The 12,104-nt window shown below is 35.2% G+C and overlaps 1 protein-coding gene across 1 annotated transcript; it reads left to right on the plus strand.

Moving 5' to 3' along the window:
• Nucleotides 7,692-10,680, plus strand: LOC109711429 (V-type proton ATPase subunit c''2-like). The gene is made up of 4 exons (XM_020234455.1): nucleotides 7,692-7,946; nucleotides 8,067-8,144; nucleotides 9,940-10,110; nucleotides 10,223-10,680. Exons 1-4 carry the CDS (start codon nucleotides 7,834-7,836, stop codon nucleotides 10,383-10,385), a joined length of 525 nt encoding a protein of 174 aa, XP_020090044.1. The 5' UTR covers nucleotides 7,692-7,833; the 3' UTR covers nucleotides 10,386-10,680.

A 12,104-nucleotide genomic window follows, 5' to 3' on the forward strand; every position in this document is an offset into this window, starting at 1 on the left:
TATATATATAAATATATATATATATATATATATATATATATATATATATATATATATCTCAGGCCGATGATATGATAGATATCATGCCCTCGAGGGCATGATATCATAACAAAAGCTAGAAGCCCGCAAGTTTAGTTGCTAGGTGTGGCAATTTTAACTAGATCCCATAAATTTCAAAAATCTTTATTTTAAAATATAAAAAAGCTGTATCAAATGAAATACTAGTTTTGTAAAGTTTTAACAGTTTAAAGTTACCGATAATACTGCTCAAACCTCAAATTGCCACATCTTCTTAGATTTAAAGAAGTTTAAAACTATCTTTTAAGAAATTTGATATATCTAATTCCAATTGTAAGAACTAGAACTTAAATTTTCAGGATACGAGTTTAAAATTTCTCATAAGTTAAGGGTGGCAGATAAAACTGTATTAAATAAATGATTCATTTGCTATAGCTTTTCTTGATTTTAAAATAAGGACTCTTGAAGTATATGGGATCTAGTATAAATTGCCACACCTAGCAACTAAACTTGCGGGATTCTAGCTTTTGTTGTGATATCATGCCCTCGAGGGCATGATATCTATCATATCATCGGATTAAGTATATATATATATGTATATATATATATATATATATATATATATATATATATATCTCATTCCGATGATAGGATAATCATCCTAACCCTGGGAACAGGATAGTTCAGCTAAACTAACTAGCCTTGAAGTTTAACTATTAGCCGTGGCAACTTTAACTAGATGTATTAATCTTTACAAATCTTTGGTTTAAAACATTATAAATTTTTAATAATAGTTCAAGTAGAATTTTCAACTTTTTACTTGCCAGTATTTACTTATTGGAAGAATTTTATCTCCAATCTGAAAGAGTTGAATATTAGTCTCAATAGTTTGTAATAGATTTATCATATTTCTTAAAAGATATTTTTTAAGTTCCTTAAACCTAATGAGATGTGGCAATTTGTTCGTATACCGAGTATATCCGGCAGTTTTTAACAGCTAAAATGTTGTGAAACTAGTGGTACATTTATTAAAAATTTTAAATACTTTAAATCAAAGATCTATAAAGTTTATGAGATCTAGTTGAAGTTGCTGAGGCTAGTAGCTAAGCCTTAGGGATAGCAGTTCTTGTTAAACTATCCTGTTCATGATGATAGGATAATTATCCTATCATCGGGATCGTATATATATATATATATATATATATATATATAGAGTTGGACTGGGCTACTATTAGTTGCAAAATTCTATTGTTGTTACCAGTTTTTTAGCCTTTGGATCAACTCTTTTCATCATTTGGGACCATTCAACCCTAGGGGGACCACTCAACTCTAAACTGACTAATATCATCTTAATCCTACAATTTTTCATCCAAGGGTTAAAAACTTGATAGCAAAAAGAGGGTTTTACTATTAACAGTATTCCAGTCTAATTCTATGTATAAAAGTATAGATGCAACCTAATTTGCTTAAATATAGACCGAGAAGGAAACAATGTATACCAAGAGTTGTTTGACTATAAATCACACCATCCAAAACGCATTACCTCGTTTTTTCTATCATTACATGAAGCAATTTGTTCCAGATTTCATCACCGTGTAATTAAGTTCGTGCAAGGGATAAGCAATTTCATAAAGAGCGCCGACAGACATAGTCAGGTAACATATAAGTGCCCTGCAGCCTGCATAGTGCCTTAAAGACAGCAGCCAGCAGAAGTGGAGTGAAGAAAATATATTCCAAATTTCGTCATTGTGTAATTAAGATTGCGTATGGGATAAGCAATTTCATAAAGAGTGCTGACAGACTTAGCCAAGGAACATATAAGTGCCCCGCAATTTGCAAGGGAAGACTAAAACCCATCCTCTTAAGTGTAGGTAAGTAGCAAAAAACAAAAGGATGATAAAGAAAACAGGGAAGTTGCAAGCAGTATAGGCGTGCACACACACACTCACATATAAGTATAGAATGCAGCCTTATTTAGGGATGTTAATGGATATGGATATCCGAAATTTTATCCGAACCCGAACCGAATAAAACGGATATATCCGATGAATATGGATATAAAAAATAAAAATCCGACGGATATGGATTTTGATTGTACCCGACCCGAATCCGAACCCGACCCGAAACCAAATTTATTTTATATTATATATAATATATATATAAAAATTTGATGTTATAATTGAATTTGTATTTTAAAAATTTAGATTTAATATAATATATTTTGAAATATTAAAAAAAAAATAATTATTTCGGGTTCAAATTTCGGGTTCGGGTTCGGGTTCGGGTTCGGGTTTCGGATTTTTGGTCGAGTTCGGGTTTGGATATGGATTTTTAAAATCCGTCGGGTTCGGGTTCGGGTTCGGGTTCGGGTCTTGGGTTTGGAGTCGGGTTCGGGTTCGGGTTTTTAAAAATCCGACCTGTTGACATCTCTAGCCTTATTTGAGACTTAGATAAAAAGTCAAGTTGCAAATAAGGAGAAAATGAAGGAGCAAACTTTTTCTGCAGTAATTTGCAAATAAAAGGCTGTATCTAATGAAGCACCAAAGGAGGAGCTGATAGCGGTTGCCCGCAAGCGGGGCCGTCCAAATCTGCTCGGCAATGGCAAAGCCTTTGTCTCACTTGCATATCACCGGGGCCAAAAAAAATTTTAAAAAAGCCACCAATAATTTTAAAAAAAGGAACGAAAGCATAAGACATCTCCACCAATAATTATAAATTGTATAGATTATCCCACCTTTATATTTGAGAACAAAAACAAACTATACTGTTCTAAAAAGCTTAACCTATTTATAGAAAAATTATAGAAGGTCAGAAGAGAAGAGAAGAGGAAGACTTAAGACATCTCCACCATCTCTCTCAGTAGATTCAAAAAATTAAGAAAAAATATAGCTATCACATCGTTACTGTCGAATCAGTGGGCTGGCAAAGCCCTCGGCGAGCGTAGCAACCGGGACGAACGGATCGGCCAAGTAGGGTAGGTGTAGGAGGCCCTAATCATGATGTCTACCGATGGACAGCTCAGGCATCGGAGGAGCGGATGGAGGAGAGGATGGAGGTGAGAGAGGAGAGAGAGAGAGAGAGAGAGGTGCTTTGGGCATCGGAGGAGGCACGCGCAAGGATCGCGCGGAGGGGAAGGGGAAGAGAGCCATCCGATCAACAAAATGGAGGGTGTAGATTCAGTGTCTTTTGGGAAAGGGAAAGGGCATATTTTGGGAAAGGGAAAGGACATATTTCGGGGCCTTTGGATTTGTAGAGAAGTGTTGTAAACCGTTGGATCTGAAACAAAAGAAGAGGCAACGAGGACATGCCACGTGGCGGAATAGTAGTCTCAAATAGTAAGATGGTATAGATCCTGCTTTGAAGCTAATATAAAAAAAGAAAAATCCTTTTAATATTCCAAGTTCTTTCAAATATATACCCAAAGTTAAATTTTGTTTTAGTGAACGGTTAGAAACAGCTGTTATTTTTATAAAATTACCATTTTACTCTTTCAAATATATTTTTCTACCGCCACCAATTTTTTTGTTTGCCCTTAAGTTAGAGATAAAACAAAAGTATTTTAATTTTTTATCCTTTTAAATATATTTTTCTATCAAAACTAACTTTATAATGGCTTAATCGATACTAACAACGAGGTTATTTTTGAATAATGAAAAAAAAATACAAAGATTATATTTGAAATAAAAAATATATATAATATATTTTAAAAATTTTGAGGGTATATAGGTAATTACCCCATTCAATTAAGATGGAAATGCTATGTGGAATTAAGGATGTCAAATGTGCACGGATTCCTAAAATTTTATTCGAACCCGAATCCGAATATGAACGGAGCGGATTTATTCGATGTTTAACGGATATGGTTTTAGATATGAATATCAAAAATAAAAACGTAACGGATATGGATTCAGATATAAATTTTGATTTTTACCAGACTTTAACCTGAACTTGATCCGAATCTGAATTTATTTTACATTACATATAACATGTATAAAAAATTTGATATTATATTTGAATTTATATTTTAAAATATTATATTTAATATAATATATTTTGAAATATTGAAAAGATAAATAATTATTTGAAGTTCGGATTTTCGGGTTTAGATTTGAATTCAGATTTCATATTTTTGGTGAAATTCGGATTTGAATATAAATCTTTAAAATTCATTGAATTTAAATTTAATTTAAATTTAAATTTAGAGTTAGGATCGAATTTAAATTTTTCTAAATTTATTTTGAATCCGACCCGTTGGAATCCCTACGCGGAATGGAGACACGGGTCTAATGTTTTTTGCTGGGAGGTGTAGCCTGCACAGCTCCACTGCGGGCAGACATGTACGGCGAAGCCGAGTGACTGTCTGCCGCCTGCAGCACCCCCAACAAAAAAATAAACCTTCGGCAGTGACACGTCGCTCGATGGCAGTCTTCTCTCCGGGAAACTGGTCACGTGGGACAGCTCCCCATTTGGTCGGTTGGTGAGTAATGTACTAAATAAAAATGTTGGTGATCAAGATTCAATCCCCCTACCACATCCCCATCCCCTTGCATTGGAAAAAGGTAACTCTGTACTATAGCACAGAGTGTACTTGTGCTTTGCAGGAATGCAAACGGAACGGATCTGGGGTGGGAGCTTCGTCCCGCCTCCCGCCCCGATTAGCGAAATTCTGTCACTCCTCTCATCATGAATCCGTGACAGATTAAAAAATATATTCAATAATCCGCACTGCCTTGTAACCCGCTTTCTGGCGGCGTTCCGAATTCACGACGCCAACTAATATTTTTTATAAAATTATAATATTATTAATATTTTATAAAATATAAAATAATAATTTTAATAATATTATATATATATAATTTAATAATATCAATTATAAAAATAAAAAATATCAATCATAATTTAAAATAAAATTTAAAATTTTCAAATATATTAGAAATGAGAGTACTAACTTATTTTTATTTTTAACTTTTTTGAAGCAATACAGTTTACATCTCTAATCCTCCCTTATGCCTCATTTTATACCTATCTCTGGAATAGCCACTTTTTTCTTATTCCCGAACCAAACGGTACCTTAATATATATATGATGGATAAATAGTTTCTATTAATGGAGATGTTATGTTATGCACAAAGAGGTATATAGTGGAATAAATTTATAAGCAATAATTAACAGTTATTATATATTCTAAGGCTAAATTACAGAAAACCTCCTGTAATAATCCGCTTTTTCACTTTCCCCCCCTGACATTTAAAAATCTACACTTTTCTCCTCTGTAAAATGAAAGATGTTCATAGGGGAATTACGGTGTGTAAAATGACTATTTTGCCCCTCGCCATTGTCGTCTTCTTCCCCATCTTCCTCAGTCGCCCTTCGTTCGGCCGCGATTCCCACCTCAATCGGTCGCGATTTCTCTTCATTTCCTTCTCCACCTGCTCCCCTTCTCCTCCTGCACCCTCGCCGCCCTCGATTTCGGCGACAGTAGGAGAAAACCGAGGTGGGCGACAATAGGAGAAGGGCAAAGAAGGCGAAGGCGAGGCAGCGGAGGACGGCGAAGGGAATGTGGGTGAGGGCGATGCAGTGGAGGACGGCGAGGCGGCGAGGCGGCGGCGAGGTGGCGAGCCGGAAGGAGTCGAAGCAACAGGGAGATGACGGAGGGGTATTTTCGGCATAAAAATATATTTTTTAACGGAACCCTGACGGAACCCTAACGGTAGGGGTGAAGTGCACATTTTTTATTTTACAAGGGAGCAAAGTATAGGTTTTTAAATGTCAGGGAGGGAAAATGAAAAAGCGGGTTATTATAAGGAGTTTTTCTGTAATTTAGCCTATATTCTAATCACATGCATTTGCTTTTTTGTTGGTGTATGATACTAATTCCATGACACGCTTTGCTCATGACTTTTATTAGCTTCTTTATCTGGAATCTTCTTCTTCTATTTTATTTTTCCCAAAGCCTCTCTTCTCATTGCATGAATTCTCATTCACACTTGCTTTTTTTACATCAACTTTGGTAATAAATTATTATTTATTATGTTCACATGGAATCTATTACATCTCGCCAAGTTTAGTCAATAAATAGTAATCAAGTTTAACGAATTAACTTTGAATATGCAATGTACATGTGAAATCTGAACATACACATATTGGAAATCAGATAAACCACGTATATAGTGATACCAGAAAAGATAAATAACATGTGTAGCGAGCAGAATGCACAGAAAATACAGATTATCTGTATGCCATGTTACTTGAAAGAGCGAATTAAATTTTTCGTTTTAAGGAAATAGAAGATCACTTTTCAAATGGCTTTGATGTACCCTTCATGATAGAAAAGAGAGTTACAATTCATGGTGGTGGGGCCATGCATGGTTTAAAATAACAGTTGATGCTCCCCCCATGTCCATGAACTAGTAATGCTGGAAATCCATGACATTACTTGCTAACCACCACCTTCACAAGATTGATTTCTTTTTTTGTTTTATTTTTATTATTGCAATGATATGTCTCATCACAAGATTAGCAGGTCAGGTTCCTAAAGCAAAGCTGTGAAGGGTTTGTTGCTTTTTGCCCACCTTATTCATGTATCAGCTTGAAAGGCCAGTACTCCATTATTGTAGGATTTAGAGGTGTGTTTGGTACGGCGGAGCTCTATTCCGTGCTCATCTAGGGCAAAGTCGTGAGATCGCACCATACGCAAATTCGCCGCCCTGTGAGACGGATTCGTGCATGTGGGCCATACAAGTCCCACGAAACTTGACTTCTGCAATTCCGTCTGAACGCTCGCGAACTCCAGTTATGGAAACTCGGCCACTTCGACCCTGACTTCGATCAAAACAGAAACAGACACGCCCTTAGCCTAAAATTATGCCCAATTAGATAAATTAGTAAATGGATTGAGTTGTATGACCCAAACTTAATTGATCAGCCTAAACTAAACTTCAGCTGGATCCGAGTCGGACCCGAACCTAGATTGATTTTGCACAGATTCTGAACTCGAGAAAGGGCCCAAAACAAATTTGCTTCCAATGTCTAATTAGATTGGGCTTGGAATGTAATAACAGGGGTGAGCCCAATCCTCTTGTATCCTGATCCATGGGCTAATTTTGTAGATATAAAAAATAGCAGCAGCTCTAGAACTTCTATTGCAGTAAAAAAGAAAAATATGATCGTAAAGTTCAAAAGTAAAAGCTCTAATTATAATTTTTACTTTGCTATACAATAAATTTGTCGAAAAAAAAGGCACAGTAATAATATCTTTGCAAACCGGTCGAGTCAAACTTGATTTGAACTCTTAAAATTCACGGGCTAAATTCAAAATTGACCAAACTTCATGGTGGGTTGGAGTCATGTTCATGGTGTTGTAAAAAATTTTATGCCACTTTCAGCTCACCCCACTTTAATGAAGTACATATATATAATCTTTAAATTAATGGGGATTATTTTGTCCAACTATTACTTTGGGATATTGGAGAAAACTAAAATTTATGATATATTATTTGCTTATCAAAATTATAATTATTGTAAAAAAATCAATTCATTCCTGGCGCAAATGGTAAAGAATTTGACATTTGGTATCAAAAGTCCCATGTTCGAATCCTAGAGATACGGCTCCTTTGAACCGTCCGATGAAGATCCAACGGTGATTAAATAAGACGCAATCTTGATACACCAGTGTGTGCAAATCCACACATCGCGAAGGTCGTCTCGGATCCCTCGTGTGGCTCTCTCTGCTACGCCCCTTTCGCTGAAACCCTATCCTCGCCCTCTCAACTCGATCGGAGAATCGGATACTCGATCCCCTCTCTCCTCTTCACGATGTCGTCGGGGTCGAGCTCTTGGTCGCGAGCTTTGACGCAGATCTCGCCCTACACCTTCGCCGCCGTGGGGATCGCGATCTCCATCGGCGTATCCGTGCTTGGAGCCGCATGGTGATCATCATCTTAATTTGATTCTTTTTTCTTATTGATTTCTCAATCTGAATTATCTCCGTGTTTTTTCTGATTTTTTTTTTTCCTGAATTTTTTTACCATTTATTGCCAATTTTTCAGGGGGATTTTCATCACAGGAAGTAGCTTGATCGGTGCCGCGATCAAAGCTCCGAGAATCACCTCGAAAAATCTCATTAGGTATGCTTTTATTATTATTATTATTATTATTATTATTATTATTTTAGGGGGATCACCTACAAACTCCTATCTAATAATGACCTCCTCATGTTTTTGATATTTTTATTTGGAAGTTGTATTTTTGTCAAAATTTTGTAATATGTAACTTGTGTTGTTTGTAGACAAAATCTTCTTTCCAGCAGATACATATCTACAGAAGATATTTAGACGAATCACTGTCTAAGGAAGTGTCTATTGTCGAATTAATTGTAGACCAACATTTGTTGATTGGCTTAAAGTGTACATCTTATGAGTGTATATGGCTAAATCTTAGGTACTATATTCGCTTTTGGTATTTTGAAGCTTCTCCTTGTACCTTTGTAAACCTCAGGCCACTTTTTCTTTGTGATAATAAATACGAACTGCCTCATACAACTAATAACTAATTCCACCAATCATCTTGTATCAGAGAGCTAGGTGAACATGCTATATTGCAAGTTGCAACATCTACTGGTAGAGAAGCATACTAAGCTTACTGTGCTGTTTAAACACCTCATGAACATACATTATCACAGAAACAGAACAGCGTTAGTGTCCTTGTGATACATTATTTGCACTTGATATCTAATCCAGGCATTTTTTTCGTCGACACGAATGTCTAGTTGCACAGTTTTTGGTAATGTTTCCAGCTCTCGTTGCACAGATTTTGGTCCATGTCCAGCTCTGCCGGCAAGCACTGTGTTAATATTTAGTACGTTAAGCTTTAAGGTGTATGATAACAACAGATTTACAAGGACATTCAATAAACTAGAATTCATTGTTGATCCTGGCACTATCTGAAGCCAATTGATGTGTCTAGAGAAGTTGCACACAAAAATGTATGCAAAGAGGTTTGAAAACAAGTTCCACTAATATGACAATTATGACTGCCTGAATTTGGAAGCTCAGTTGGGAGAAAGCATGAGTAGCCTTTTTTAAGCTGTTTCTGCAATTTGAACAGAAAGTAAGTGAAGATCTGCAAAAAGTTGTAACATTGCAGAGAATAAGATCATGTAGAATGGAATGCAGGCAAGTCCAGCCAGTGTTAAATGGCCGCTTGAACTGTGTTCTGTTGGCCGTACATTAACTTTGATAGTGTGGATTTGGTTTTTTTTTTTGGCTGGCACTCAGGACCAAATTTCACAATTGTACTCTATTGCTTCTGCTTGATGTGTAGACAAGGAGCATTAAATCTTATAAGTGACGGCAATGATATTCTTGGGTCAATGTTGTTATGATCTTTATCTTTGTCTAAGATTCTAGAAGATCAGAAACTAAGATAAAAATGTAGGGGCAGTCTCTAATATTTCTTAGTTTAGTACAAAAGTAGTCTGTTTGATGGGCAGCACTCTTCTGTTTAAAGAGGATCCAGTAGTTAGGCATGTCCAGATCTACAACTCCATGTGCCCAGATTGCTTAAATGTCTGGTGGAAACAATCAGGCGAATAGGCATGTTCTTGAGAATTTTACTTGTACGGGACAATCCACCATGGTTTAATTCAAAATCAGGTCATGTTTCATATCTTCAATGTACATTTTAGCTTCAAGCTGCTGCATTTTGTAATTTGTATTTATATTCAAATGATCACATTCAAGTCCATAATAGTTGGGTTTACTGGTCCTACATATTTGAACTACCAAACTATATATCTATCAAATTCAGGGCTGTAAATCAGAAATTGCTGTTAAGTTCTCCGCTATTCGCCACATTTGCATGAATTATTTTGTATTTTCGTGTAGATTTTCTTAATGGAATTTACCTAATCAAAATTTTCAGTGTCATCTTCTGTGAGGCTGTTGCTATTTACGGTGTTATCGTTGCAATCATATTACAAACAAAGTTGGAAAGTGTGCCAAAATCTTTAATACACCACCCGGATTCTCTAAGAGCTGGATATGCAATTTTTTCCTCTGGGATTATCGTGGGCTTTGCAAATCTTGTCTGTGGGTACGTTTGTTCTTTCTCAGTACTTCTTGCAACTCTTTAGTTTTTTTGGGGGAAAATAAAGAGTCTCATTCTAGTGAATTGAGCTTACTTGGAAAGTTGTTTTCGTGAACAGGCTTTGTGTGGGAATAATTGGAAGCAGCTGTGCATTATCTGATGCACAGAACTCCAACCTCTTTGTGAAAATTCTGGTGATCGAAATCTTTGGCAGTGCGCTTGGATTATTTGGTGTAATTGTCGGCATAATCATGTCAGCTCAAGCAACATGGCCAGCATAGGCCACATGAGCTCTTCTTGTCGGTAACAAAACCCAGTCTCTCTTCTTCTTCTTTTTTTCCCTCTTTCTGGGCGATCTGAACTCAGTGCAGTTTTTTGAATCTCTGATCTTGAGTAATAATCTGCACTTTTTAAGATCCATATGTCTCTAAATGCTGTTGTATAATTTTTACTACATGTTTCATGGAGTTACATGCAAAGATTATACGTTGCCGCATCTTTGTACAAGATACTGTTGTGCAGGTAATATTCTTGTGCCTGATAATTAATATGCAAAATGTTTGTGTTATCAAGGAACTGGGCATGCATTGTTGCTTTATCATTAGTCATGATCACGTTTCTGTGTGGTATGGGTTTGGATGCATTTTTTTTTAATGCATTTTCTCCGAGCTCTTTCGACTACAACCGATTCATGTGATAAAAAAATTGTACCTGAAATTTTCAACATTGTAGCATAGTTTCCGCTCCAAATTGAAAAATGTATCGATGTACTTGTCATAAAAGCAACTTTCAGACTCGTGTAATTAATTACATGGTAAAAATTAGGGAAGACTTCAAAAAAAACCCTTTGTGGTTTCGTAGTTTCTCACTTTCCCCCTCTGGTTTAAAATGTATCAAATTGTCTCCATGTGGTTTCGTTTTTATCTTTTCGGTAGTTTTTTCGTTAATATTTCATTAAATTATATATAAAAAAATTTTAAATATCCATCTAGATTTATCAAATATTCACTTTAGTACCCTTTAATTTTAACTTTATCACTGATTTAAGAAAAAAAAATAATGAAATTGATAAGAAAAAGAAAAAAAAGAAACTACATGGGAGCAAATTGATATATTTTAAATCACGGGGGCAAAGTGAGAAATTATGAAATTACAGTAGGGATTTTTTTGAAGTTTGTCCTAAAAATTATGATTGCTTACTACATACATGATTGGTTATATCTGCTGTTACCATTACCTAATCCACAATGGGCCACTTCGAAAGTACGCGAAAAGTCCAAATTAATAGGCACCTAATGGATGTGAAAGAGGTACGAATATACCGAACGAGAGAGCTAAGGACATACGGAACGATAGTGCAAAGGAGTTAGCAAAAAAAAAAAAAAAAAAAAAAAAAAAAAAAAAAAAACTATACAATTAGTGATGCGGAGAAACACACAAAGAAGCAATCACAAATCAGGCATCACAGATATATACTGACATGAAACATAAAACATAATATAGACATTATTTATAAAATATAATTATAATTATATAATAATATATATTTATTAGAGTTCAGCTATTATAATCTTACGAGTATGAATCTTTTTGTGCTCATAAGTTTTCGACCCGTAGATTTATTTTTTTGACCATTTTCATCTATTAAGTCATACTATTCAACCAACCACTCTCAATCCTGCTAGGAGACTACTATAATTTTAACGCAGACCCTTATCATTTTAATCGCACATTCCTTCATTAAATGATCGAAAATTTTATAAGTACAAAAAAGTTTATATTCATAAAAGTATATATATTTTTATATATATATATATATAGTAGAACTACTATGCTATCGAAAGTATAGAGGATTTGGTGCTTCCGGCTTATTGACTCTTAAATTAGTCTTTTTAAAACCCGACCCGAACCCAAAACCCGAACCCGAATAAATTATATATATACATAATTTATTTTTATTTATATAATATATAAAATATTTAATAATTTTTATCCTTTAG

Source organism: Ananas comosus, linkage group 6 (assembly GCF_001540865.1).
Source record: "Ananas comosus cultivar F153 linkage group 6, ASM154086v1, whole genome shotgun sequence".
NCBI classification, from domain to species: domain Eukaryota; kingdom Viridiplantae; phylum Streptophyta; class Magnoliopsida; order Poales; family Bromeliaceae; genus Ananas; species Ananas comosus.

What these genes read in the sequence shown, in the direction of transcription:
- LOC109711429 (XM_020234455.1), top strand. Translation starts at nt 7,834, where the DNA reads ATGTCGTCGGGGTCGAGCTCTTGGTCGCGAGCTTTGACGCAGATCTCG. An exon ending in ACCTCGAAAAATCTCATTAG is followed by an intron (nt 8,145 to 9,939) that starts GTATGCTTTTAT and finishes CAAAATTTTCAG; the next exon opens with TGTCATCTTCTGTGAGGCTG. An exon ending in TTTGCAAATCTTGTCTGTGG is followed by an intron (nt 10,111 to 10,222) that starts GTACGTTTGTTC and finishes TTTCGTGAACAG; the next exon opens with GCTTTGTGTGGGAATAATTG.